Raw genomic sequence first — 27,881 nt, 5'->3', positions numbered from 1 at the left:
TACAGATCTGGGGGACTTTTATTACTCATAATTTAAAACTTCACCATCTTGTTACTGTAATGTGTGATTATACCGACAGCATGAAACAAAAAAAATAAACAAGTTAGGTATTAATAAAGTCAAATGTTCTCATTCCAAAAAAAGCAATGCGTACATTCATTAAGAATCCATTCGGGAAAGAAACATTATTATCTGTACAAGTGGCACTTTCCAACAGTTAATATCACATATATGTAACTATACAGATATATATATTTGTTTGCATCAAATGGCACAATAGAGATAATAACCCTTTTGGATGCCATTTGAAAACATATCTCATATGTTGTAAAATAGTCAACTAATCAAAGTAAGTGCAGGGTTGACATGTCTATTCTAGTTGACGCTATGACATCATCTATCTAGTGTTTACATATGCGCATAAAATTACTTTACACTGCCGAGGTCACCGTGACGACAACTGAGTTGATAGCATCTGTGGCTTTGCATTTGAGGAGCTGACTAAAAAAAAAAATCACAATTTCACTTAAGAAACGTCTTATTTTTATAGTAAAATTAATTCATATCAATTTAAGGCATTTACTAAAAAAAATTGATGTATTGTGATAAAAATGAGGTGCAAACTCTGCAAACAGACAAACAGAAACAGAATGAGAATGAGCTCCTTCACAAAACGTTTTTTTTTTTTTTAAATCTTTTGTCCCAACTCAGAGCAGCAGCACTCAGTCACTTTTACTTTTCACCTGGATCTTTCTCGGAATCATGATTCCAGTTTGTCCTCCCTTCCTCCTTGCATCACATTGGAGATCTCCCTCCACTTCTCCCTCTTTTTTTTTTGCCCTCTAGCACTTTCCCCTCTTGTCACGCTGCTGGAACTTCCGAAGACGGCGTCCCCACAGATCCTTCCAAGGGATGAGCAGGCTCCCCTTGTCCGCCACCACCCCGCTCTGCCCGGGGGAGTCGTCATCGTCCGAACCCATGAGCAGGTACTTCCTGCCGGGTTTGATCTTGGGACATTTGCAAGCCACGTCTTTGGCACGCACCCACAGCAGCTGATCCCCACGCCGGATGCGGTGCTCCCCTTGTTTGTAGACCGATATGATGTTGACGGTGAACTTCCACCACTCTCCTGCCTTATCTCCTTTAAGTACGTGGACCTGGACAGCTGAGAGATGACACCACAAGAAATCTTAAAGGAAATATGAAACGTTTTTTTCTCAGGGTGAACTCCTTCCACAATATTTATTTACGTACTGTCCCTGAAAGAAAGAAGATGATTTTTGCACCAGTAAGCCATCTTGACAATAATAATAATTCTTTCACGCCAAAGCTGGCTACAGCAGACAAACTTCACATGAGAGAAGAATTAAAGCTCCCTCGCCGGCAGAGCCAAACAGAACATTTCTTCACTTCACTTTGATTGCTGCAAGAGGGGACGACAAATCTCTGGAGCTAATCTGGCCTTGATGTGCGTTGCAATATGGCTTTGATTTGAACTGTGTTCTTCATATTTATTTAAAATAGTGCAAATGATTCTAATCTTGAGAACACTGGTTGAGATGGCAAGAAATCACTCAAGATAGTCACGCAAAGCAGTTTGCATGTGTATACAATCTCTTTATCTATATTTTATGTAATGCTACAATTCAATCCGTTAAACATGTCAGATTCTGGTTGACTCATTTTATACAGTAAAAAGGACAATATGATTTTTCTAATAACAATTAGATCATTTAAAAAAATAATAATAATTCTAAAGATTTTTTTAAAATAATATTTTTAATGACAATAATTTTCCTAACTCAAAAACAGAAACTTTTTATTTCAATGGTGAAAGATTATAAGATTATCACTTTTAGGGAATTCACTGGCTGTTCTCTTATTAGAGTCCAGAATGAGGTAAACTGGAGGGGCGGGGCATTGTGCACCATGTGTGTGTGTGTGCACAAAATGCACACAATATCAGAAGAAAGAAGGTTTGTTGGGCTGAGTAGAGTGAGCTCTCACAGGCCTGCCATTCAATCACAGCCCTCTCCTTCATCCCCGACACATAAAGGGTGCGTGAGGGGGGTAGGAGGAGGAGAGGCCACTATTTGTCTTCCCAGCCACAGAATAAGTTCCAGGAGAATCGGAATATGTTCCGACCTCAGCGGCTATCCGGGTTCTGCTCCCAGAGCCCCATCCAACTTCCCAGCGTGAGAATCCACTGGAGACAGCGCCCTCTTCTCTGCAGCATCCAGGCACCGAGCCTCGCTTCCTCTTAGTATCTTTCACTCATCCACTCGAGTATATTCTCACTTTGTTTTGAAACATACACAAATCCCCACACGTCCGGCCACTTGGTTTAAACCAAATAGCCAAAGAGGCTCACTTAAGCGGCGGGTTAAAGAGTGTGTCGCAAAATAGTGACAGTGTGGTGAGACACAGAGCGGCGGAGGTTTTGTGAGAGCGAGTGTGAAATAGCGCTGCAGTCACACAACGGCTGCCAAATGAGACCAGCTCGCGGCCAAACGAGGGTTAAACTGCAGGCATGGGCTAATGACATTAGAGCTCGCTTAATTACAGCGGGAGGCCTCCGGTTATCAACCCGGAGAATGATCGGGGACCCGACTGAGTGCCGAGGGGGCTTCCGTGCCTTTGACCAGCGTCCCGGAGCGTCGGTAAACACCCCGAGCTTTGATTCATTGTTCTGCGGGCGGCGCAAGGAGGGAGGCGACGTGTGTGCCGAGGAGGACGTCAAGCGAGAAAATAATCCTTTTGTGTCGGCCGTCTCCGTAGCGACGGCGGTGATGAAAAACAAAAATTGAATAAACAAGACATATTTCTTTCTCTCCGAGGTGGCAATCCGTCACCGTCTGCCTAATTTAACACCTGTTTGTGCCCCGTGGAATGCTCGGTGCCGGCAGAGTGCACGAGTGTGTTTAAACAGAGGGCCCCTTCCCGTGACCCCTGGGGGGGGCCGGCGTTGGTTGCGGCACCCCCATCCGGAGAACGGGGAGAGACCAATAAAAGCAAAGCGACAGGCCTGAGAAATGAATTAAAGCCAAAAGAATGGGAATGCATGCTAAGCAAAGATGTCTGCAGTGAGATTCAGACGGAATCGTTCGTTCAAAAAGAATCGAGAGAACAGCAGCAGGAAATGTCTGCCTGAATGATTTCAAAACTAAAATTAAAACTAAACCCACAGCCCATTGTTAAACCCAGAACCAAGTTTGTGTCCCTTATGAAACGATTGTTTGTTTATTGACTGATTAGGCATGTCCTTAAATAAAACACATGACTATGGAGGTTTTGGTTTATGACTATGACGTTCAAGAAATAATCTTTCCCTTTCCCTAAATACCAAACAATAATTCTTTTCAGCAATGATTGTCATCACATCAAACGATAGGCGCAAAATGATTGTGTGTGATGACCGCACTTTCCAGCAAGAACTTCTGGTTAAGGATGTTGATTATAGTAAAAGCTTACTCTATACACAACATCTGGTAAAAGTCACTGGAGACCTATATATCATTTTGGATGGATTCTTGATTTGGTCCCAGAATTTTTTTACAATGTCTAAATTTGTTTGTGTGTAATCCAAATTGTGTGTGAGGAAGCCATGCTGCTATTTGTCTGCATTTGCAAGATTGATGCATTGCTTTTTCTTTTTGCTACATATGTGCTGCTGCCCTCGTTCCTTATCCCCACTTTTGCGTTTCGGCAAGGTTAACGTTACACACACACAAACGTGCAATCCTCCCTTATGGGGACCTGATTCTGGGTCCCTACAATGACACACACACACACACAAACGCACAATCATCCCTTATGGGGACCGGATTCTGGGTCCCCACAATGACACACACACACAAACGCACAATCATCCCTTATGGGGACCGGATTCTGGGTCCCCACACATGCTCACACACAAACGCACAATCCTCCCTAGTGGGGACTTGATTCTGGGTCCCCACACTGTAAGAGGTTCCCATGATGTCACAGTGTAAACAGACTTTTGTCCTTATAAAATGATGAATACCAGAACGCACACTACAAAATCACAGAGAGAGAAGATGTGAGTACAGATGGCAACGACTGTTTAAGTCATCAGTCGCAGAGTAGCACCAGGGTGTGGATACTGCGCAGCTCTGATTAATTGAGACATTTAACATCCGTAGCAGTACATTTTTACGGAGTGGACTCACCGTAGTCTTTTTTACAATACTTCTTCATGGTGATCTTCATTTTCCCTTTGGAAGCTTTACAGTGGGATTCGCAATCTGGAAATAAGGGAAGTATAAAAATTGTATTTTAGGTCACAATGTCATGATAATGGAAAAAATGTGGATTCAATGGAAGTGAGGTTAGTTGTCACATCATCTTCACATCATCTCAAGAGAGAAGGACAATAATGTGACAATTGCTGAGGCGGAATTTTCTTTCCTTCTGCACAGACTAAATTCATGTCTGAAGAGTCGCCAGTCTATGCACACTCGGCATTTAGTGCCAGGCTTGAAAGATGACTGCTGCTTTTGTCACCATGCCAGGTAATGTTCATAATGAAGGAGCTGGTGGTGGGACCAGAGGGCAAAAAACTTAAAATTGAAATCATTTGTTCTTTCCACTTTCCACTGACTGACATAAATTGGAAGCAGATCGTCTACTAGTGTTGCCCTAGCTCTGAGTCGTAAGACTTGTGCTCCCTTTTTTTCTGGGGGGGTGGGAAAGCTGAGGAAGGAGGGAACAGTTGAGAGAGGAGGGGGGGAGGACCTTTCAGCTTGCCTGAATATGGACAAACTTCATTATTTCTTCCAGCTCTCCGTCCAGTCGTCCCCTTTCTTCTCCATTATACTCTGTGTGAATGAGGTTGCCTGGGTAATGATGGAGGAAGAAAAAACGCCCCTCACCTCGCTCTTAAAAAAGAAAAAGTCATTTGGTTTGTGGGATGAGGATCGAATTCATGGATGTTCAGGAAGTATTTTTGGGTGAAATGCCGCTTTCTCAGGTGGTGGGATCATTCCGACAAAAAAAAACGGAAATCCCAAAGTAAATGATTTTGACTAGTCCATATCAAGCATGCCTCATTTCCATGTGAATGTAAGAAAGAAGGCGGTTGGGGCCCTCTATCTGCCTCTGGCCTCTGGGGGGGCCTTCATCACACCCCCACTTTGATAGGCGACACTGACTGTGCGCCCTCCAAGAGAAATGGCTGCACACTTTGAGCCATTACACCCGCAGCGCTCATTAAGGTCCAATCTCCTGCTGGGAAGACAAACGCCCCCATTGTGTGACTCTGCGGCAGCGCCACGCTCATTCTGGAGGTCGCTGGGGAAGCACACGGCTTCTAATTTGGAGGGTGGGTGTCTATATTCAATCCAAGCTTCACACTGTCCCAGCCGTAAATGCAAAACTGATAAATGTTAATTATTTAATAGCAGGTATCCGGGGGTGTTCTACTAACTTTCCTGCTCATTGTCTATAAACTACTCTAAACTCTCTAAACAAAACATTTGGAGAGGGTCTGAATTTAATGAGCCATGAAAAGAAGTCACTGGCAAAAAAAAAAATTACACTAAAGCGATGGGTAAATACCGCCATGGTCTTATGGTGACTCTTGTCAGAGTAAATGAACAATCGTTTCAGCCTGGGCTTTGCAGTAAGCCTTGATTGAAATACAAACTGGTGCAAATGAAGCATGTAATCAGATTAAGGTTGAAACCCCAGGGGGGGGGGGGGGTTGCTGTGCGGCCTGGGAATACAAGCAATGATGCTGCAGGGAGCCGTGAAAAAAAAAAAAAAAAAAGTGGTGCAAGAACATTATCACATTGCTTTTGATAATTGTAATTTTAATAAAGAGTTGCCTAAGGGGTCATTTTAGATGAATAAATAAAAAATACTGGTCAACTTGCATGTCATTCAAAAAATTCAGCGATAATAAAAGTGATCAATTCAAAATATAATTTTTCTCGTAACTGACCTGATGTCTCCTCGTAGCCGCTGTAAGTAGCTGTCGGGGATGCAACTGGAATCTCTGTGGTGCAAACAGGAAGAGGCTCATTAATTGTCATTTAAAGATAATGATGTGTTTTTTATTCACTAGGGTACATGTTCTCCTGCCTTGGACCATATGTAACATATCTAACATCATACCTTTGGGATTCAACCTGATGTCTTCTTAATGACAGCTGATTCCGACATACGCCAAGCTTAATCATCTGTTGCGAGATGAGTTTTGGCTGTGATTGTTATCTGCTCTAGGCTCTTCCAAACTGGTCGATTCTGTTTTTTCTACTTCACGATAAGAATGGAAAGCGTTTTCAGTGGCTACACACGACTTATCTATTAATATCAGATGATTATTTATTTTTTTTTCCAATAAAAACAGCAGCTACCAGTGATTTCTATCTCAGTGTGATGTGAAGATTTGAAATTTGCAGCCAGCAGACACAGCCAATAAATATACACTATCAGCCATCGTTTTTTTGGACGCATTTTGGGGATTTACCGTGAGACGTACAGTTAACGACGTATAAAGTCATGTTAGGTGAGTGCTGTATTTATCCAGGCTTTGGTTTAAACATTCAAATATCTATCCAGAATAATGGAACGGGATATAAAAATAACAAGAGATGACTGTAGGGATAAAAAGCGTATTTGAAGTTGTTTGCTGAGACAGATGGGTGCATATTTTGGTTTTAAATTTATGAAAAAAGGAAAGTAGTTTTGATTTGTAAAACTGTTAGAACAAATAATAGCAGACGGTGCTTTTATTCAGCGGAGAAATATTTACAATTGGATGAATCACTGTGGTTTATTTATGGTAGGACATTCGTTTCTGCAGGCCAGATGTTTTCTTGAGGGTAATAAATTCTCAGGGCGAGTGTTTTGTAGCACCATTGTAGTACAGTAAAGTGATACCTTGAGATACAAGTCTAATTTGTTCTGCGTCCATGCTTGTAACTTAAAAAACTCTTATTTTTTACAATTAAAATATTTTTTTAATAGGGAAAATTAGCAATGTAGTAAGAATATTTTCAAATCATAATTTAATGCTACATTTCAATTCATCAAGTGCCCACCAGTTGGCAGTATAATACAGTCAGGCCAACTAATGAAGAATATTGCAGTACTTTTTTTTTTCCATCATTGTGAGTGACTTAGTATATTATAATATTTTGTAGAGAATAAAAAATGTGAGTGTTCTTATATTATTTGTCCACCTGTGTTGCGCCGCCATTTGTGTTCAAACAGAGCAAATATTTGTGTTAAATGAGTTTTTTTGTTAGCAAGGAGCTAGCGGGGAATTCTTAAGGCGATGTTTTCTTTTCCGTATTTATTTTTTAGTTTTCTCACACTTTCTTCACTCTTCATGCAAACTCCACAGAGGAGGTCTGAGCCGAGTTCCAAACCTCAATTTGCCAATTTGTCATGGTGCTGCTTGTCATCATTAATCATTAAAGTTAATCATATGCCATGAATAATGTTGCCACCTATTAAATTCATCACAATAAAGCATCTGTCAATAAAATCAAAGACTTGGTTATAGAGAAAAAAAAATATTAGTTTAGTCCTAACTGCTACTGGACTTTTAGATTCCAAATTAGAACATTCGGGTTATTAATCAAGTTATTTAAGGCAGGGATCTCCAACCGCAGACCCGTGTACGAGTAACAGACCACACAGAAAGTTATTAAACATATGTACTATGAATCTGGAGACTATTTTCATTTTGTAAAATGACCACTTAATACTCATTCCTGCACGTTTCATGCACAAGTGAGCTCACAAAATAACAAAAAAAACGAAAAAAAAAAGGTAGGGAAAGCTAATTGACAGTGATTAGAGGTTTTCTTTTACCCTGACATGTTAAATGTTTGCGTCTGACTCGTGTTTTAAAAATAATGACATCATTGGACAAGTATTCGTTCACTGTAAAATGGCTTTCCGTTCGTCTGACTGTATTTTATAAAGACGAAAGTGGCTTACTGATGCAGGGGGCGATGGGAGAGCGACTCTGCTGGTATCCCTTGGCGCATCGATTACAGGTGATTCCCGCGACTCCGTCCTTGCAAGGGCATTGCCCTGTCGTCTGGTTACACGTCTTCCCTGCAGCTCCAACTGGATGGCAGTCGCATGCTGGAACGGCAGGAAAAAACATTTGGGATGTGGAACTAAGTAATATAGTTGAGACAGAAGAGCAATAATGTATCTTCATTTTTGTGCAAGTTGGGAATTTGGTAGAATTTTAAACCCACTAAAAGCTGATCTAACTTGTGGCGCGGGTGATGTCATGTGATTTTTATACATTCTGTCTTCTGCTGTTATCGCATTTCATTTATAAATATAAAAACAGATTATTATCTTGAATATATTTTTTAATTTATATTTTTAAAGGCACCCCCTTGACTTGGCCAGTCAGCTGTCTAAGAAAATACCACCAGACAGCCAAGTCCACACATGTGCACAGTTAGCTCACTCTTAACACTGGGCATAAAACGGTGATGTTCCATAATTAAATAGTAATCCTAATACTCAAAACTAATGAGAAATCATTCCCTTCTTGGTTCTCTTTCAGTAACTTCACAGATGAGGAAATGGGCCTCGCAGGAGTTTCAAACCGCATATTACCCAGCTTCCCTCCACCCCCGTCATGAGTGGCAAGAGAAAGAAAACAACTTTGATTAGCATTTCACACCGTATTTCTTATGTTTCGAAATGTATGCAGGTTGGAGTCTGTCTCTGATCAGACACTCGGTGAGATTGAGTTTCCAGTGCAAAGCTTTTTTGGCAGAGACGTCCTCACAAACATTGGCTGAATGATGTTTCCCGTTCACGGCTGAGTGGAACGCACTTCAAAGTCTGCTAAAGCGGTTAGCTGGGAAGAGTGTTTGAAATTTAAGACCAGGCTTTTGAGTAGCATTGAATGTTGCATTGAGAATTTGACTTTTTTTTAGCTCACTACACACACACAAAAAGTACAATAGGATATAAATTGTTCTTATATGAAAAATAAGGATATTTCTAAGTGACCCCAAACTTTTAAACAGTTACACCACAGGTGGTCAAACTCAAGGCCCGGGGGTCAGATACGGCCCGCCACATTATTTTATGTGGCCCGCCAAGACAAATCGTGCATCGAATTCGTGTGTCATTACTAGAATTGCAAATTGTCTTCACTTTTAATATCTTTTTTTTTTTTAAATATTTGACCAGTTTTTACTGATTTGAAAATGAGTTATTTGCTTGTTTTGTAGCTTTTACTGTATATAATATGAGGTGGTCGTATATTTATTTGGGTTGACAGTCGTAATGGCCCTCGGAAAAGAAGCTATGACAACAAATGGGCTCGCGAAAATTTTTTTTTTGACACCCCTGCTTGATGATGCGTCCATTTTTTAGACACATCATTGCAACTGCATTTAACTGAGTTAGCCAAAAATTAAGGAAAAAAAAAAAGCAGACTCCCCCCGAGCTGTATTGGCACAGCATTATATTTCCCGTCCAACAACAGCAAAGTGTGCTGATTTGAAAAATAAATATAATCTGTTTAAATGATGTTAGGTTGGTCACCTGAGATAAAGCTAGCTAGCTAGCACCTAAGCTAGCTACAAAATCTTCAGCTAGTCTGATCCAACTGTTTAGAAAGACTTCAATGGATCATCAACCTCTCTTGCATTAACCTGACGCCTCTTTTGAATGTGTGAAAATGTTTAGACTGGCAAGGTTAAAAAATGCTGCAAAGGATCATTCCGAAGTGCGGGTGATCTATCAAGCTTTTTGTGGTTAAGCCATCCCATTGCTGTGTTTATAAGACAGCTTTGACGTAAGAGATGGTTTTATGTGCCGGTCATGGGGACCTTGGCTTTCTTTTCAATCCGAATATCTTAAAATGAGATCATATGGAATGACATAATAAAAATGTTGGCAAGAAATGAAGAGATAATTAGCATTTGATGTCCTAATGAATGGTGTTTGACATGGTTCCTTTTATGTAGAAATGTTTCTTAATACATTTTATCGTTGGAAATTAAATTTTAATGCTCGAGCACGATTGCGGGCGCGCAAAACACGCCTATGACAAATAGTTTTGGCGTTATGATTTCCCTCGTGGGGCCATTAATGACTTAAATAGAAATGAATGGGTGGATATTATCGCAACACAAATTTATTTCGATATTAGGATTATAAACTGTTGCAATATCGCACTGTTATTAAAAGGAAAGAGAATTTAGAGTTTGGGTATTTTAACAATTTTGTGGGCCACATAAAATGATTTGCCGGGCCGGATCCGGCCCCCAGGCCTTGGGTTTGACACCCCATAGTTTAACCTGAGGTATGCACCCGCACCTGCGTCAGTGTGTTATGTCAGGTATGAATAGATTAGTCAGCTCGTTCCACAATCGGCTCACACCTCAGCTTGTGTTTATGTTTGTCTCGTCAGTCTTTCACAAGGGACCCCCAAATAGCTTCGTGGTGGTACGGGTCAGTTCACCAGAGCAGAGACAGGTGGCTCCTTTATTCCAAAGAATTCCTTTAATGCCTCAAGCATGAGTCGTCAGTGGAAAGTGAATAAAGGGATTATTTTACGAGAATATTTGAACGTCTAATGTTCGATGACAACCTCATAAGCCCCCTTTATGACTTTTCAACACAGTTTTAAATGTCTTCTCAGGGAGAAGATTACCTTTGCATGCTCTCCGGTGTGAGATGGATTTGGTCATGTCTCTGTAGAAACCTTCTTTGCAGTAGTGGCAATGACGGCCCGCCGTGTTGTGACGACAGTTGAGGCACACCCCGCCGCTCCTGCGGCCTGACAGCTTGTACAGCTCCATGTTGAAGCGGCAGCGACGAGCGTGGAGGTTGCAGTGGCAGGCTGATGGATAAGAGACAACACGAAAAACAGTTTGCAGTTAATGTCAGCACAACCGAGTTGTAAAACGAGCTTCCTTTGTTTTTTCCGGAAAAATACAGTCTATGTAAAAATGTAACGAGTGAGGCAGAAGGCTGTTATCGAAACAGATGGCCGGCCTTGGGAATAAAACAACCTATAAAGGGAAAAAAATCCTGGTACTCTGCCACCTGCTTGTGAATTTAACCTTTGACCCCGGGCAGGAAAAGAGACTTCCTTTCTCACCAAGATCTGAGACTCTTCTATTCTTTGATTTTTTTATCATTACGATTTTTAGGCATTTCACCTTGAAACTCATTTTACTTCTTTTAACCGATTAAGTTATGAGTAAAAGATTATTAAATTATTTATATTGTTGTCCTGTCTAATACTTACAGTATATTATTAAAGTATACTATTAAGTCACTCAGGCAATGATGTCATCAATTTTCTACCTTCTGATTGGTCGGTCAGAATAAAATCAAAATATGTGCTGACCGTGAATTTTAAAATATTATTTTACAGGTTTCTATCGGAAAATGGCTTCTATAGCTCCAGTGAAGTTTCCGCCATGATTTTCACTCTTATCAGACAAAATCCGATTCATATAGGAGGAGCTCACGTTTCCTCACATTTGGCTAATCTCCACCATCATGTCTTAATGTTATTGCATGGAGATGCTGGCTGCAGATAACACTGTCACATATGCTCCACAATCATCACATCCAAACGGACTCACACCTGCCAGAAGGGGATTCAAACCGGCAGGTGGCGGGGGGGATTCATGCATGCACCCCTCCTTAAATAGGGGGCCCATAACTAATGCACACACACTCACACAGAGGTGTTTGGCAGCTGTCACAAGCTTATCTCCAATGGGTCACTCCCTGAGGCTGATCGAACACACAAGGGTTTGAAGAATTCACACACACACACATGCACGCTCACCCCTCCCTTTCCCTCTTTACTGCTTTCTTATCCCAGATGTTATCTCCACTTAAGGGAAGTGTGTGAGAGGGAAATGGAAGTAGGGGTGGGAGGGGGGGAGGTTGGGCAGGAGAGAACAATCCTGCTGGTTACGACGGAAAAAATCAAGAATTATTATTCATATTTAAAAAGCATTTATATATATATATATATATATTTTTTTTTAATTCTTATTATTTTTATATTATTTATTCTAAAGGGAAACAAATTCTACTGGTTACTATGGAAGACATCAAGAATTATTATTCATATTTAAAAAGCATTTATATTATTTTTTTTATCTTTTATTTTTTAATCCTTATTAATTTAAATTATTTATTCTAAAGGGAAATAAATCCTTATTCATTTAAATTATTTATTCTAAAGGGAAATAAAGTTTGACTTGAGACTTGCCGCTGTTATATTTTTTTTTTTTTACTTTGTCACGCTAACACGATTTTATAAACGTGTGAGAGCGTCAGGAGATTAATAAGTATATCTTTGTAGCTGTCTCCAGGCTCTTGTCGTGAGCGCTGCGCTGTCTCACTAACACAATCACCACAATAGTTGTCCAGCAGCGACAATAACGTGAATGCCGATAAGGCCAAGCACGAGTCATCTAATTATAGATACAGTCGAAACTCTTATTGGAATATGTCCTAGTTTTCCTGGGATTTGTTTTTGGAGGATTTTGGTCAAAATTTGGTCTTGGATTGAGAGCGTTGTGATGTTTTTTATGTTTTTTTTTGCATCGTTGTTGCTACAATAGACTGTGCTAGCTTTTAGGTTATACCTTTAATGATGAATTTATATTACAGCACAAGTTCTGCTTTCATTTAGTAAAAAAAAAGACCCTCTTGGAGCAATGCTATTCCATTCTATTTATGTTCAAGGGTCATCTATCAGGCTTAGTGAAGAAGCCACTCAGGGTGGGTGCGCGTATTGGATGGAAATTACAAATCCCACATTTTGGTGTAGGCGTTTTTTTTTTTTATCCACTCCATCCAGAGATGAGAGCGCAATTATGGATGGGAAAAATGTTTCTACATGATGATCTGTGAGGTGTTTTGTATTTACTCTGGATGGAATTCTGTTTTTATTCTTTCACCAATCCATCATACTTATCGTGAGTTTGATGAGAGATTGAACGATCAATGTGGATTATTTAGTGAAATTGAATCACGTGTACTTTAAAAGTTGTGACTGACCATCACATCGAGATTATACAATGTTTATATAAGAGCGGTTGGGTATATGTGGGTGGGTTTTTAAATTGGTCTTCTCAAGAGGTAGGTGAGTTCATTCAGTTGTGCAATTCAAAAAGGGCACAGATGCGATGAAATGTGAATCTGATGATCCAATGAATAGAATTTAACATGTGAAACTATTTTTAATATGCACTTTTTGGGCGATTGTAAATATAGTACTCAAAAGATCAAAATTCCTTGCAAATTGAATCGAAAATGTGTCACGCAGGAGTTTTATTCGGGTTTAAGAGGCCAGCTCTTGTAGATTTTTCGCCTCCAATAGAATTGGTGGTAACAAATTACGCTTGAAAACATTCTTTGGTTATCTTTAGGCCACCAACTCAACCCTGCTAACTGAATACTGGCAAACTGAAAGCTTTCTATTGACTGGCGATGTCACGGGAGGCGTTCCTCATCTTTACGGGTAAAGCTCTCAATTAGCAGACTCGTGCTTTTTACGTACTTGTAAAAGGCCCCCGTTGCTGGGCAAAGGCGGAATGCACTGCCTGGACATAAACAGCTTGTGGATGCCATTTGGTGCCATGAAATGACATGAGTGCTCACAATGCATCATTAGGCAATGCTGTTTAGTGATTTGCGGCAACGCTAACAACCTGTTTGTCAATTGATCGGCGTGAAAATACTTATTTTAACATTTCTGTGCGGTGAATATAATAATTGTACTGCTTGGCTCATGCAGATATGTAAGCCTGCTAGAGTTTTGTTATTTCACCTTTTTTTTTTGATTCACCCCTTTTAAACAGTTTTATTTTTCAGAAAGGTATGCAGCGTAACTAAGGCAGAATGAATTCTTACCTACTGATTTTTTTTAAATCACTTTTCATAGATGCACTTGCATAACCAGTATGCCAAAAGCAGCTTTATAGGAAGTACTTAGCCAAGTCTATATCCTATGTTGATTTTATAAACCAAATATTAGGAAAAACATTCAGCATGAAATGATTTAACTACAATGACTGAGACACCAAGCAACCAACAAACCAACCAACAAACCAACCAACAAACCAACCAACCAACCAACCAACAAACCAACCAACCAACCAAACCAAACCAACCAACCAACCAACCAACCAACCAACCAACCAACCAACCAACCAACCAACCAACCAACCAACCAACAAACCAAACCAAACCAACCAACAACCCAACCAAACAACCAACCAACCAACCAACCAACCAACCAACCAACCAACCAACCAACCAACCAACCAACCAACCAGTTGTGAAGGCAAGCAGGAACTAAATACATACCAACTGATGAGACAACAAGAAACACCTAAACAAGACAGCAGTGACTGAATGAGCTGATTGGTCGACACAAGGGAGTGTCTTGATGAGCACAGGTGTACATAAAAAAAACACAATTAAACTAAAATCTAACCAAAATCAAATCGACAAAAAAAATGTTAAAAAAAATGTCTGCCCTCAAAAAACAGATGCAATTTCTAATGTACAATTAAATGTAATGTGAAATACATTTCTCCTAAAAATAAAATATATTGCTGGTTTTGACTAAAACATTACAATTTATTATAATAAATTTTATATATTTTTTTTTTTACAAATATTTACTATTACTCATGCCCACATGTTGGGGTTATTTTTTTTCAATATCTTGCTCTCTGACTATGCAACGTTGACAAATATATTCTGACTGATATAGCAATATGCATTTGCAATTTAAAAAAATGCTTTTTAGTTGAGACTTGCATTACTGGACATTTTTGGATCCATATTTCTCAATTCCACCTGTCAGAAAAAAATCACACCGATATATTTACCTACACTTCGACATATTCTCCAAGGACTTAACTGCACCAAGCATCAGTGAGAACTTTCTGGTCAATGTTCGGCTACGGTCCAAATATTTCTCGCTGAGCAGGGAGGCTATTACAACACTCCGGCACGCGTTATGTTCCCTCGTGTCGAAAAAAAAAGGAGCTAGGAAGCCACTGGGTTGTAAATCATAACACCGAAATGAAAATCCACATTGTGGTGGCATGTTTATTATGCTTTTCTGCTCTTTACTCCATGGATCTATTTCAAACAAGCCAGATCCCCGTGTCAAAAATCTCTCCTATGTGTGCATTAAATCTATACCTCCAGTTATAGCGCTTATTTTCCATTTTATATTCACTCAAGAGGCCAATGGAGAGAAAAAAGTGAGACAGAAAGATTCATCGTGGGTAAGATTACATGCAAAGATGTGAGTTGGGACTACGTGTGACTTTCTCCCAGCTCACACGTTATATGTACTATTCACAAAAAAACAAAAGCTGAAAGAGGATGACAGATTGAAGTCGATTTTGTCCAGATAGGAAGGAAAAAGTAAGGGGATTAACGGCCGCCGATTGTTTTTATGGAAACAGTGAGTTGACATCACAGAGGTAGTCCATTCAACTCCAAAGTTTGTTCTGGTTGCTAGGTGGCCTCCAGGACGTTGGTACAAGCTGAAGAGGAAAAGGCTTGGTTCTTCCTGAATCACACCAGCTTCTGGCAACCTTTGCAGTGACCCGTCAACATTATTAAAGAGAACATAAAAGGCGGGAGTTTACAGCATGAAGCCCCCCTGCTGGTCCGAAAAGCAAGGGACGGTCGCTACACTTATTTTCCATTTCGTTAGGGGATCCTTCCAAAATTCAAACGGTAAGTAAATATCCTCCGATGATGTCATCAGAGTTAGAAAAACAGATGTATTTACTCGTAAAGTATCATCGAAACAATGGAGGCAGGGATTTTCGTTGTGGAAATTCGATGGATTCAAAGTTAATTGGTGGAAGTGCATGTTATAAATTGTTCCCCAACTGGAAAACAACTTTTTTTTTTTTTTCAACTGTTTGAGTCATCAGATTTGATTTGAATCAGCATCTCGCACGAACCACCAAGTGTTCTGCTAATATTTTTTTTTTTTCAAAAGACGGTTCAATGGTTGCTACATTGCGACTGATTGTCTTCCTACTTATGTTAAGTATTAAAAGTTCACCCAGCATCTCAGTCACGTCTTCATTCATTAGCATTCTCGGTATGATGAATGGCGGATACCCTGTTTATTTTTTTCCGATGTAATCCTGACACTCCACGGTCTAAAAAAAAAAGCCCAGACGCTCCATGTATTGTCTCCGTACTCCGTCTGAGGTCATTATTTTTCCCAGCGGTGATCCGAAGTGGGAACCAGACACCTCGCTTTATCTCCGACTCTCTATCATGAGAAATTGGGCCTCGATGTCTGTGTAAATAAACGCAAACACAACCGAAACGCTCTATGAGGTCCTCTCCGGGGTTTACGTCAGCAGTTAAGGTTTTCCGGAAAGCGGAAACTGTGTCAGATAGAGACACTTGCCTTTCTGTGAGAGCGAAACTTTTGGTTTATAGGTGAGCCATCTGCTTGGTAGCTGTGGTCACCAAAACAAACATGGACGCATTTATTCCGATTAAAAGCCTCATCGCACACCATTTGTAATAATCAAGATCATTCAGTCTTACCAGAGATTGTTTTTAAGTACTACCATCAGCCATATTTGATTTTTTTGTCCGTCAAATAAATATTTTGCCTCTTTAGCCAGCAATAATGTAGTCCAGGGGTCTTCAATCCTGGTTCTCATGTTTTTTTTTTGTCTCCCAGCAACAAGACACCTGTTTCCTGTTTCAAATGATCAGATAATCAGCAAAGTGGATACCAATCCTGATCATTTGAATCAGCAGGGAGACATAGAAAACACGTATTGCTAAAATTCAAAGGCTGCTTTGACATGAGAATATTTTCTCAACTGCGGAGACAATGGATATGTCAGAATATATTAGAATACAACACAATCAGCACAATAATATTCTTGTGTCCCCCAAAGTGGCGCTAGTACATGTAAACAAGAACTGACACTGAGCCGGTTGTGTCGGGGGGGCGGTGTTGCGAGAGAGTAACCTCGGGGGGGCTGAAGCTGAGCCACGAAGCGTGTCCCACCACCGGCCAATTAATCATCCCTGCCCTTCTTCACACTTTCCAAAGAGGCTCAATGTGCACTCCCTTGGTGGTCCTGATGCTACACTGGATTTTCCCAGTCAGCCCCCATGCAAACAGATTTGGGACAAAAGGCTCAAGCATCCACACGTGCTATCTCAGCGGTAAAATGTAAAATAAACAGTTTGAACTGTCACTGGCACACGACTGTACGGACAAAATGAATCTTTAAATCACAAGTCACATGGAAGCTAACTGCTAACGCATTAGCTTAACGCGGCAAAACCTAAAGATGAGGATACACTTTGACAAAATACTATAAAGTTGTTTCAAAAGGTCATCGTAGAACACGATATTGTTAGTATGCTGTCAAAACATTTCCTGGTTCTGCATGACTTTTTTTTCTGTCTTGAATTATGGACTCAGGGAAACAATTGAACCAAGAATGTATGCCCTTACCCAAAGGACACATTGTTTTTCTTCTTTTAAATCAACAAAACACATTTTTTTGTTTAGTAGTTCTTTGGATACAGAAAAAATGTCTGTTGTAACTGGAGGCGATTGTCAACTTTTGGTTTTATGGGTTATTCTGACTTAAGATGGTTTGCATAATGTACAGAAGATTCAAAATGGTCTCTGTTATTATTATTTGTTCAACTTCCTCATCACCATGATTGACCGATACAAATTCCACAAGACGTCAAGATGTTTAAATGCCTTCACTTGGGTGCAAGATCTCATCCCCGACCTAAAAAAAGACCCTCCGCCCTTTCCCGACTGAAAACCACGGCCTCCGATTTGGAGGTACTGATTCTCATCGCCCACAACTTAACACTTGGCCGCAAACTACTCCGGCGAGAGTTGAAGATCGCAGCTTGATGAAGCCAACAGAACCGCGTGAGACGTAATACTGAGCTCACCAAAGCAGAACCCTTCAACGCCTCAGCAGCGCCTAGAAATTCTCTCCATGAAGGTTACAAACAAAAAGTCCCTTTCGATGTTGTAAATCACAAGCAGGGGGGGTGGAAAAAAAAAAAACAAAGATGCTTGACATTGACTGTGAAGGTCACTGCTGGCTTCATTTCCACTCGCCATATTGTTTGACTTTCCCGTTGCAGAACCCCTGAGCTGCACTCAAGCTCCGGCATGTTCTAGATGACTGAGACTCGGCAGTCCATCTAACTGGCACGCGGCTGCTGATGGGATTTTCAAGGGTGTGTGACTTTCAACCCTATTGGGAGGCCGCAAAAATGTTCCCCAACCTGCTTCGCACCTGTTTTCTATCAACCACTGCAGGTTTTACGTCTCCGGGTTCACCTGGAATGGATTTTTCTCGCCCCCCCACATATTTTTTCACTAAGACTCCTATTCTCATGTAACCTTTATTATTAAATCCAATTTGTTGTTTTGGGTTGAACTATTTATCCAGCACATCTGAAAGTTGTAATGTTCCAACCCAAAGGGGAAACAAACTATTGTAGTCATTAATGGAGATCCAAACAAACAAAAGGACCGCAATAGAAACACATGTAGTTGTTTTTTTTTATGATTTGGTTCTCATCTTCGCTGCGTGTTAACGACGGGCTTTGAGTGAACGTTATGGTCTTACATTAAATTTATGGTGTTGGCACACAGTGATGTGCAAAAGGAGGAAAAAGAAGCAAAGGGTGCAAATGAAGAATCATCTCCAAAGATCTATGACATCATCCGTTGCTCCAATCATCTTATGAGCCAATGGTAAAGCGCTTAAATGAGAGACAGATGGGGAGCGGGCCTGGCGGGGCCAAAACCTGTTGACCCAAACGTCAGGCGGGCAGCACAATCAGCGGTGGTCAGTTTCGCAGACAATAACGTTTGGATGTTAAAGCAAATTAGCGGATTTTCTTGCAAATGGAGACGAGTTGACGTCTTGGGGCCTCAAGAGGCTTCATGTCCGAACTGGTGTTTCTTCTTTCTGCTGTCATGCTTGTTGAGGAAAGGAAAGAATGCAGTGTTTTTAAAAAGGCTTGTTATTTTGAGACTCACAGCGTGACACTGTTGATTCTCAAAACTTTGCTTTATGAGCATCAATCTCCAGAATGCTCCATATTTTTAAATATCTCCTTTTTTTTAGGATTGTTCAAGTGTAGCTGACATAATAAAGTTTTTTTTAGATCAGTCAAAGAGACAAAGGTTATTATTCTGATATTTTAGTTTGGACTCAGTGTGATGGATGCAAATAAAATGAAGGAACCATCTGAAAACATCTCATTGAGTAGACTACAATGCGGAATTACACATGTGAGTGATAAAAGCTACTGTTTCCAACTCACAGTGTCCACTTGGCAAGTAGGAGTTTCCCACACAGTTGCTTTTGCAGCCCATCCGTCAGGCCAGGCACTTCGGGGGGGGGGGGGGGGTCACTGCCACACTGCACATGGCGAGAATATGAAGCAGCTGCCTGGGCCACGACCCGTGTCATCATATGTGACGACATGAAATCCACGTGATTATCTTCTTGATATTGATTTGATTTACTACTTTTCATGCCACGTTATTGTAGCAGGTCAAAGACGTGATGGTGGAGAAGGTGGGGGGTGGGGGTTCCCGCACACAAGATGGATCCCGCAAGTGACAAGTCTTTTGTTTTAGTAAAATACACTCACATGCCGCCTTTGCAAAAAGGCCAAAGGCGGAGGCCAAGGGGAACAACTTGTTCGCTTGTCCTTTTTGGTTGAGCAGACCAATGCATTGTCACAACTTGTTACTTTTCCAGCTTTGCTTCACCGTGCTCAGTGTAGTGACTTGTTGATACTGCCCCCCCCCACCCCGACCCCCCCGCCCCTTGCACTGCTTGAAACAATAAACATTACAGCTATATGTTCACTTGCACTGAACTCTTAAATCAGGATTCAAATGACCTCCCACTATGTTCTGAATCGCTCGCGGGCTTTTTAAGGGCGGCTCTGTAGGTGCCATAAAATGTCACTAAAAGCAGCCTAATTGTCGCTCCGTTCTGTAATGGCACGTACTTGTGTTTCCTCAACACGCCCCTGAAGTTTGCCACTGCAGCTGTAATGTTCCCTTTCCTGTTCAGTATTGGGGAGCATGCACTTGCTGGTTTTGAAATTAGAGCCTACTCTTTCTTTTCTCCTCTGGAATTAAAAATCAGAAGTCATTCAAATGTATCCTAATCAATCAAATGCAGAAGCTTTATTATTATTATTATTATTATTATTATTATTATTATTATTATTATTATTATTTATTATTATTATTATTATTATTATAAAAACCCTCAGAAATTTAAAGTGGAGCCATTCATTTAGAACTTTTAAAAATTAGTGTTTTTTTTAAATTAAATATTTTTTGTTTAGATCATGTATTAGTAATTGGAAATGTGAGCATGCAAAACACAGGCTTTGTTTTTATTTTGGAGAAACACCTTTAGGTTGCTGCGTAATTCCCGTGCGTAAAAGCTGAATTTGACCATATTTACGCAATAGTTTTGACTTCAGAGTAGGTTATTAACGATACAAAAATAATCGTAATAAATCGGGATTTTGGCTTACCGACACATTCGTTGGCTTCTCTCGCGGTGGCGCGTTGCCAGGGTCGGTCGTAGTGGAAAGGTTTGCACCTGTCGCACTCGGGTCCCGCTGTGTTATGCTTGCACTCGCACACCAGATGACCTTCTCTGTCCTTGACGCACTTGGACGCGTGGCCGTTGCACTTGCACCGTCCACCCACCTGCAGGTCCGACACGGCGTAATAGTACGAGTCTCGGGCCAACTCCGAGTCATCCTCGTTCTCGTCCCCGAAGGTGTGCAACCGGCTGAAGATCACTTTAATGTCGGTGGCAGTCACCCAGTCCTGGAGCACCGGCGAGTTGTCAAAATCGTGCGCCGAGGGTCTTCCGTCCAGGGTGCTGAAGGCGATGAGACCCCCAGTCAGTGGGTGCATGTCCGTGTGGGAGTCCGTGCAGATGGCCTCCTGCTCGTTCTGCTTGGTGATCACCGCCTTGTTCTGCCGGTTGTACATCTTCTTGCACTGGGTCGAGTAGTACTGGAACGGCACCCAGGACTTGCCGTAGTCCATGGACTTGTAGATGGCCATGGATTCTGGTCTGGGTGAGCAAAATTGCAGGCTGACATAGGTGACCTCGAATTTCTTCCCCAGGGACAAGGTAAGGGTGACATTTTGGGGATACTGCGCATAGTTCTCCGACTGCCAGCAGGTGAGATTGTGCGGGTTGTTCAGGTCAGTCAAATAAGCGGACGGGTGACACTTTTTGGGGTCCCCCGCGTCGCAGGTGTGGCAGTCCCGAGTCCTGTCGTCTCCCTTCTCGGACACCACGCAGTATCTAGCTGGTGGGGAGCCACACGTGCTGGACACTCGCACATCCTTCCCGAAGGCTGAGTTGACAAAGTCGGGGATGCACCTTCGGGGGTTCCCGTTCTCGTCATAGCACGGGTCTGGAGGGGAAGACTGAGCAGCAAACATGCTCAACCCGTAGCCCCCAAAGACCTTCTCGGTCAGGGCGCAGAATGTCACTAAGGTGAGCCAAATCTCCAAAATCCTTTGCATTGTAGTCCGTGCGCTCTGGTGACTTCTTCCTTCACGAGAAAAGAACATCAGCACAGTTGGAAATATGACATTTAAGTGAGAGATAGTCTTACCAAGAAAAAAAAAATCCTAACTCTAATTTTAAAAAAAACCTTCTCGCTTTACGCACACAAAAGAAAACTTGTGTGTTCTCCTCTCTGGTGATATGAAATGTCGGCTGGTTGTGAGTCTCTCTGTCTGTCTGTGTGTGTCCACACTCAGTCACACCTCTGGCAACCCTCGGCTCTGTCTGCCCCATTCTATCTGTGGTGGGCTGCAGAAAAAGGGGTCCTCTCACCCTTCCAAAGAGGAGAGGGCCTAACCTCGGCGAGTAACTGGTGGGGGACAGCGTCATCTTCTGGTCAAGTTAACGTACTACTTTTTAAAAAAAAATTATTCCTGTATTTTCTATTCCAAATTCTTGTTTATTTCTTGCCTTTATTTACCAATTACCCATTACACATGTGATTTATATTAATTTTACTGGCATCAAGATATGCTGTATATGGACTACAAATAATTTTAAACCCTGTCTCAAATAATTTTCTTTCTCTACAAGGCTGCATTTATCTTATATCTAAAAGACAGGATTTAAAATATCCTTATAATAGCTGATTGCACATTTTGCTGCCTCGCAGGAGGCTTTTTCCTGTTTTGATGGGCACAGGTCAGGCCATGTTTGTTTCCATTTTGTTTGCAGACCTTATAGTGTCTTTGTTTGTTGAGCCATTCATCACTAGTCAAGTGACACCAAAGCCCAGCTGGCACACGGAGACAATAATGTAACATCCGTACGAGTGCCCACGTTTTAAAGGTCACACTGTGGAATCTCGTGGCAATTCCATTTCCAGTTCCTTTCTCATCGTAGCTTTGTTTTATTATAATCCTAATCATTTCTGTCAAATTGGTATCAAGTAGGAAGTTGTATTTGAAGACTCATTTCCGTTGCTGTTTTGAAGATAGTCGGGCGTTAAATTTCTGAATGAAAATGAAGAAGTTGTGGCTTTTGTTCGTAGCCAGCCCACTTGCTCAGGCTGCATAAGAGTCAATTGTGTGAGTAGGAAGTGGGAGGCTGCATTGTATACACTGGATATTTGTTGCTCTGCAACTGTGAGTCTTTTATTATCACTAAAGGGCTCGGATAAAAGTAGTGGATGGGAAATGTTAACTGTAATGACAAGAAGATACATTTGAGAGTTTTGTTTATACCATAATAGGCTGCTTCGTTTTTTTTTCTTTCTCTCTGTGGTGGCAGAGTAGACGATGGAGCAAAACTCATGCACGGAAGATCGTCTGCAGCATGTCCTTGAACGTTGCCTGTGTGACCTTGAATTCAACACCTTTGACAAGCAACTCTGGAACGGTAAGAACCAACTGTGAAACCTGGATTGCATCAATCAATAACATACAGTTAACATTTGAAAGTGATGTGAATTCATGTTGGTTAAAGAAAAATCATTTTTTTTACAATAAAATATTGTATGCGCCTCCTGCTAATCTAAATATGGAAGTTTGGTTTGTGGAATATGAGTTAAGGAGCAAAATTCACCTGTTTTGGACATCTCAGAGGGCGGCCATTTTGCCACTAGCTGTCGACTGAAAATGACATCACTAGGTCACAACCAATCACAGCTCAGCTCCAGAAAACTGGCAAGCTGTGATTGGTTGTCAACTGTGAGGTTATTTTCAGTCGACAGCAAATGACAAAATGGCCGCCTCTTGAGTTGGATAAAAATAATAGGATTTTGCTTGTTTAATTTATATTCCACAAACCAAACATTAAGCAGAACACTGTGTTCAAACCAGTTGGGCTGTACAGAACATATTATTCCAAAAATAATTGGAGGTTGACTTCCCTTTGGACAAGAAAAAAACTATTCCCTTTCTTTGGGGGAATTCTAGTCCAAAAATTAGTTATTCAAGCCATATACAAAAGTCTTTTCCGGCTACCGTCTTACTTAATTTCATTAACAGGTGTTTAATTCTCATGCGCAAGCTGTACCAATAGGACGCAAACAAATTTGGCATCATATTGAAACCCAAAAAGAGAAATAGTAAGTCTCTTGCGTGTTTTTGTCTGTCTGATCAGCTGGGCTGTGCATGAATCGCTGGTGTTTGGAGGAACTGGCAATGAGAGATCCCCTCAACTTCCCCTTTCTTCTACAGACAATTGTCAAGAAAACAAAGGAGGTAAAAATTCAAGCAGCAACACCATTTTCCACATTGGCTAGCACAATAAAAGGAATGACGGTGTTTTTAACTCTTGCAGGTACTTGTGCAATGTAAGTACGAACTGGTGGTGCCTCTTACGCTCCTATTTTCATCAACGCTTTTAAAAGTAAGTTCTTGCCATTCAAACAATCTCTGGATTTTTAACACACAATTTCATATCGTGATTTTTCCTTATCCCACAGACTCCTTACCTGCACCCAGATTGTGATGTATTGTGGGAAGCGTACCTGCTCTTCCATAATTTCCTATCCTGGCCAGATCCTTACTGCACGGCCTGTCAACACTTGCTGAATGTCATATATAACGAGCTCAGAGCACCCGGTAAAGACATGCAAAATGATTTTAAACATAAAAATTGTAGAGGTTTCTTTCAACCGCTAGAGGGCGCTAGTGAGGAATGTATGCTGTTGATACATTTGCAGATATACAATCAATTTACTTTTGATTCAGGCATATCATTTCAAAGATTGGTGAAAACAGAGCATGGGATTTCAACGGAGAACCGACACTCGAAAACTATGTAAGTTTAATCAGATGCATGAAGACCGAATATGCATCTTTAAAGAGATAATTGTGTTCTGGGATGTATTGTATGTATAGGATCGTGTTTTTAGTGAGTCCAGATGAGGATATCCCCCCTGAGGTCCAATCGGTCTCCAAGCAACTGAGTGTAAGCCATCAGTCCAAACGAGACATCACCATCACCCTCCTTCTGCACAGCTTCCAGGCTGCTCTCGGTACCAACATCCACCTGCAGGGACTCCGTGATGCTTTGCAGGTAGCAACAAGCTTCTCGTTATCTTTGAGTATGGTATTTTTTCTTAACACAAACCTCTTAATATTGGTATAGAAAAAACAGACTGTTGAGCTGGAGCAGCTACTGGAGACAGTAAGTTGCTGTATGGACACAGCAGCTTCCACAGCAGACCTCAGTACTGCCAGAAAAAATCTTGTACAGACTCTCGATCGGCTCAGACAAAATCTTATCCCCGGAGCTGGAGATGATTACTTGGATACTGGTAAGTACTTTCTAGAAGCTGAATCGTGAGCCCAAGCACAAATGTACATTCCCAATATGCTGTCTATTGACCACTGAAGTAGGTGAATCAGGGTTGCCATGGCGATGACAGAACCACTGTTGTCCATATTGCAAACCGTTGTGCCCGTCCAAATGAAAAAAATTAATTATTTAAGGTAATGGCTATGCAATGGGGAGAATCTGAGCACCGTACCCAGGAATAACTAAGAAAACTCTGTACAGAATATTTTTACAGCACAGGTGTCAAACTTAAGGTTTGAGGGCCAGATCCGGCCCGTTGCATCATTTTATGTGGCCTGCAAAAAGTAAATCATGTCTGTGAGAATTTTATCTTTCTATCTCCTCAGGGTTCGCTGAGACGTTCACGCTGCCTTTTCCTAAATGTTACACCAGCTACTGGGAAAACGACAACTTTGGTGACTGACCACCACCATGTTGACTTACCAGAATCCTATTTATTAACTTCTTGTCTTCATATTCCAGATTTTCTCAATAATATTCTCATGAGAGAATGCCGCCAGGATTCTCCTCTGGTGTGTCTTAATGATGAGGATGATTGTAATGACGTTGATATGAAAGAAGAAGACATCCTGAAAGCTCATCATAGCTTGGAGAACCAACCATCTCCCTCTTTGAGTGGCTCCTTCGCTTCTATTTGCTCTGTATCCACAAAATCAGCGTTTGTGGAACGTGACTTCAGTGATGTCACACGACATGAGGACGCAACTGAGGGACAAAAAAGTCCGTCAAAGTATATGAAGAAGCCCAAGAAGAAATCCAAAAGCCTCTTAGGCATGGAGAACTTCTCCTTGTTCTTCAAGAACCCACGTAGTCTCGGATCACACCTCAAACAATCTGGATCGAACCAAGATCAACTTCTCCACACATTTTCCGTGTCCTACCCTCTAAGCGGTGAAGCTCCTCTCTCCCCGCAAAAACATCTCTGTATCCGTAGAAGGCCAATCCTGAGTAGCACTGAAACCGACACGGCACAGGCGGGTACTCTAGTGCGAGTACTCGTATTCGGCCGGGACAGAGAAGCCGGACGACTGGCGAGAGCTTACAGCGACCTCCAGCAGAAAGAAGCCAAATGTCCCCGAATCACCACAATGTGCAAATTGCAATTTTACTATGTTCCCTCAAAAAGGACGAGAAAACACAGAGAAAGACAACCATCAAGTAAAGTTCCCTCTGTGGTGAGATCTTCTTACTCCTTATCACCAACATTTGGTATCTGATGATATTAATCAAATCTTGTTGGCAGACTAATGATATTTCCCAAGATGGCAGCACCACCGATTTAGCCCAGTTGTTGGGAATGATGGATCCCTGGTATGATCGAAGCGTCCACAGTCTGCTCAGTCTCTCCTCGGAAGTCCTTTGTCAGGTTTATAATTATAATTGTAACTGGCGAGATGCAATATTTTAAGTCTGATTTTGGGATTCTTGTGGTGCAGCCTGCTTGGAAGGAAGAAGGTGTCCTGGAGAACAAGGGCGGAGAGGAGCATCTTCCCTTGATGGCTGATTTGGTTCTTTACTACTGTAGACATGCGGACCAACCCGTCCTGGTGCAGCTCTACCAGGCTGAGGTTGGTAGAAAATGTCACATATTTTACTAGTTCTTTTTGTTTCTTCTTCATTTCTTTTTGTCTTCACAGATGACCCTAGCCGGCGGAGAGAAGAGAAGTGAAGTATTTATTCATTCTGTAGAACTTGGACATACGGCTGCAACCAGAGCAGTGAAGACCATGGGTGAGTCACACGGTGACCTCCAGAAGCAGACGTTGGAACACTTGACAAATATTCATGTCGTTCTTCTCGCAGGTGCTGCTAGTAAGAGGTTTGGAATTGATGAAGAGAGCGAGGCTGTTCCTTTAACACTCAGTGTTGCGTATAATAAGGTGCTAAAATGGAATTATGATTTGATACGATTGAGCTGCTTTACTTTTCAAATAATTTGTGTTTGCAGGTGGCCTGCAGTGGAAGGGGTCAATGGATGCAAGCAGAAATGCTTTGCACATCTATAAATATTCAAAAAGCTTCTAGTAAAGCTGAACATTTAGGTGTGCCTTATTTAATCTTTACCAAAAAAAAGTTTGAATGTTGTAACATATTTAAGTGAATTTGAATCCTGTCTCGAAAGAGTCTAGAAGTGAAAGCTTGTTGCTCTCCATGACGGAAGTCACAAAGAAAAACTGTCCCAAGTCTAAAAAGAACAACAGCCAGGTGAAAAAAAAAATTATTTTTATTTTTATTTAAAAATAACACATCTCAATTTATTACTTCCCCACATCCCTCTGGTAGCATTCCTCGAAATCAGAAGTGAACGTCAACAGAGTTGAGATCAGCAGCGAGAAAGGTGGGACAACCTTTGCTGTGTGTCTGGATCAAGACGAGAGGAAGTTCTTGCAAAGTGTCAGCAGGTAGAAAATTAGAAACAATAATGGGAATTTTCGCTATTGTGCAATTACCAATAGGTCACTATACTACTTTTCAAGTAATAATTAATCTATTTTAATGGGTGAAGTATGAAAAATAGCATTATGTGTATCATCTTTGATTTTTCCTCGAGAAATACAATTGAAAGGTGACCAGACCAGGACGTGCCCTTCTCTCCGCACTCTTGAGGCCATTCGAGGCTTCTTTCCATGACAACAAATGAGTGTCTGTGTCCTTAGGCTTGAAGTGTCTTTGTGCTGTAAACCGGGAAGCAGTTCAGACTGGAAGTACAAACCCTCACCAGGCCAAGTCCAGCCTCTGCATCCATCTTACTGCTCCATGCTTTGCCTTCCCTTCATCTCCTTCTCTGCCTCGCATGCCTGAAAAGACCTCAGATTAAATTGAATAAAATTATTTTTCAATTAAACTGAGATTATTCACTTATGATGTGTTTGCATATGTAAATATACCAGTATGTAATTTTTTTTAATGCATTGTGACAGGTAACATTTGGATGCTATAATG

General features: G+C 41.2%; 2 protein-coding genes and 1 long non-coding RNA gene across 8 annotated transcripts; 2 read left to right on the top strand and 1 right to left on the bottom strand.

Annotated features, from left to right (window-relative positions):
* ntn1b (netrin 1b) lies at nucleotides 1-22,994 on the bottom strand. 3 transcript variants are annotated; one of them, XM_049746037.2, is made up of 7 exons: nucleotides 22,856-22,994; nucleotides 20,614-21,657; nucleotides 10,670-10,858; nucleotides 7,972-8,121; nucleotides 5,963-6,016; nucleotides 4,191-4,265; nucleotides 1-1,165 (listed from the first exon to the last, which is right to left on the bottom strand). In XM_049746037.2, exons 1-7 carry the CDS (start codon nucleotides 22,923-22,925, stop codon nucleotides 843-845), a joined length of 1,905 nt encoding a protein of 634 aa, XP_049601994.1. In that variant the 5' UTR covers nucleotides 22,926-22,994; the 3' UTR covers nucleotides 1-842. The 3 variants fall into 3 exon arrangements, with proteins under 3 accessions (XP_049601994.1, XP_049601995.1, XP_049601997.1); XM_049746038.2 differs by lacking the exon at nucleotides 22,856-22,994 and adding an exon at nucleotides 21,721-21,921; XM_049746040.2 differs by lacking the exon at nucleotides 22,856-22,994 and adding an exon at nucleotides 21,721-21,921 and having other exon boundaries at nucleotides 20,614-21,653.
* On the top strand, nucleotides 4,202-10,800 carry LOC137841029 (uncharacterized). Of its 2 annotated transcripts, none has more exons than XR_011088337.1 (3): nucleotides 4,202-4,348; nucleotides 4,440-4,532; nucleotides 10,658-10,800. It is a non-coding gene; the product is annotated as an uncharacterized lncRNA (long non-coding RNA). The 2 variants fall into 2 exon arrangements; XR_011088338.1 differs by lacking the exon at nucleotides 10,658-10,800 and adding an exon at nucleotides 6,086-6,383.
* On the top strand, nucleotides 22,908-27,783 carry LOC125984105 (phosphoinositide 3-kinase regulatory subunit 5). Of its 3 annotated transcripts, none has more exons than XM_049745998.1 (17): nucleotides 22,908-23,009; nucleotides 23,736-23,836; nucleotides 23,916-23,984; nucleotides 24,061-24,199; nucleotides 24,329-24,398; nucleotides 24,479-24,656; nucleotides 24,729-24,897; nucleotides 25,265-25,333; nucleotides 25,401-26,110; nucleotides 26,182-26,304; nucleotides 26,375-26,506; nucleotides 26,576-26,669; nucleotides 26,742-26,818; nucleotides 26,887-26,980; nucleotides 27,061-27,143; nucleotides 27,222-27,340; nucleotides 27,596-27,783. In XM_049745998.1, exons 1-17 carry the CDS (start codon nucleotides 22,910-22,912, stop codon nucleotides 27,738-27,740), a joined length of 2,472 nt encoding a protein of 823 aa, XP_049601955.1. In that variant the 5' UTR covers nucleotides 22,908-22,909; the 3' UTR covers nucleotides 27,741-27,783. The 3 variants fall into 3 exon arrangements, with proteins under 3 accessions (XP_049601955.1, XP_049601954.1, XP_068509436.1); XM_049745997.1 differs by having other exon boundaries at nucleotides 25,401-26,113; XM_068653335.1 differs by lacking the exons at nucleotides 22,908-23,009; nucleotides 23,736-23,836; nucleotides 23,916-23,984 and having other exon boundaries at nucleotides 24,493-24,656; nucleotides 25,401-26,113.
* Nucleotides 27,784-27,881: the final 98 nt, after the last annotated feature.

Source organism: Syngnathus scovelli, chromosome 16 (assembly GCF_024217435.2).
Source record: "Syngnathus scovelli strain Florida chromosome 16, RoL_Ssco_1.2, whole genome shotgun sequence".
In the NCBI taxonomy this organism is placed as follows: Eukaryota; Metazoa; Chordata; class Actinopteri; order Syngnathiformes; family Syngnathidae; genus Syngnathus; species Syngnathus scovelli.
This window is presented reverse-complemented; position numbering and strand designations above follow the sequence as displayed.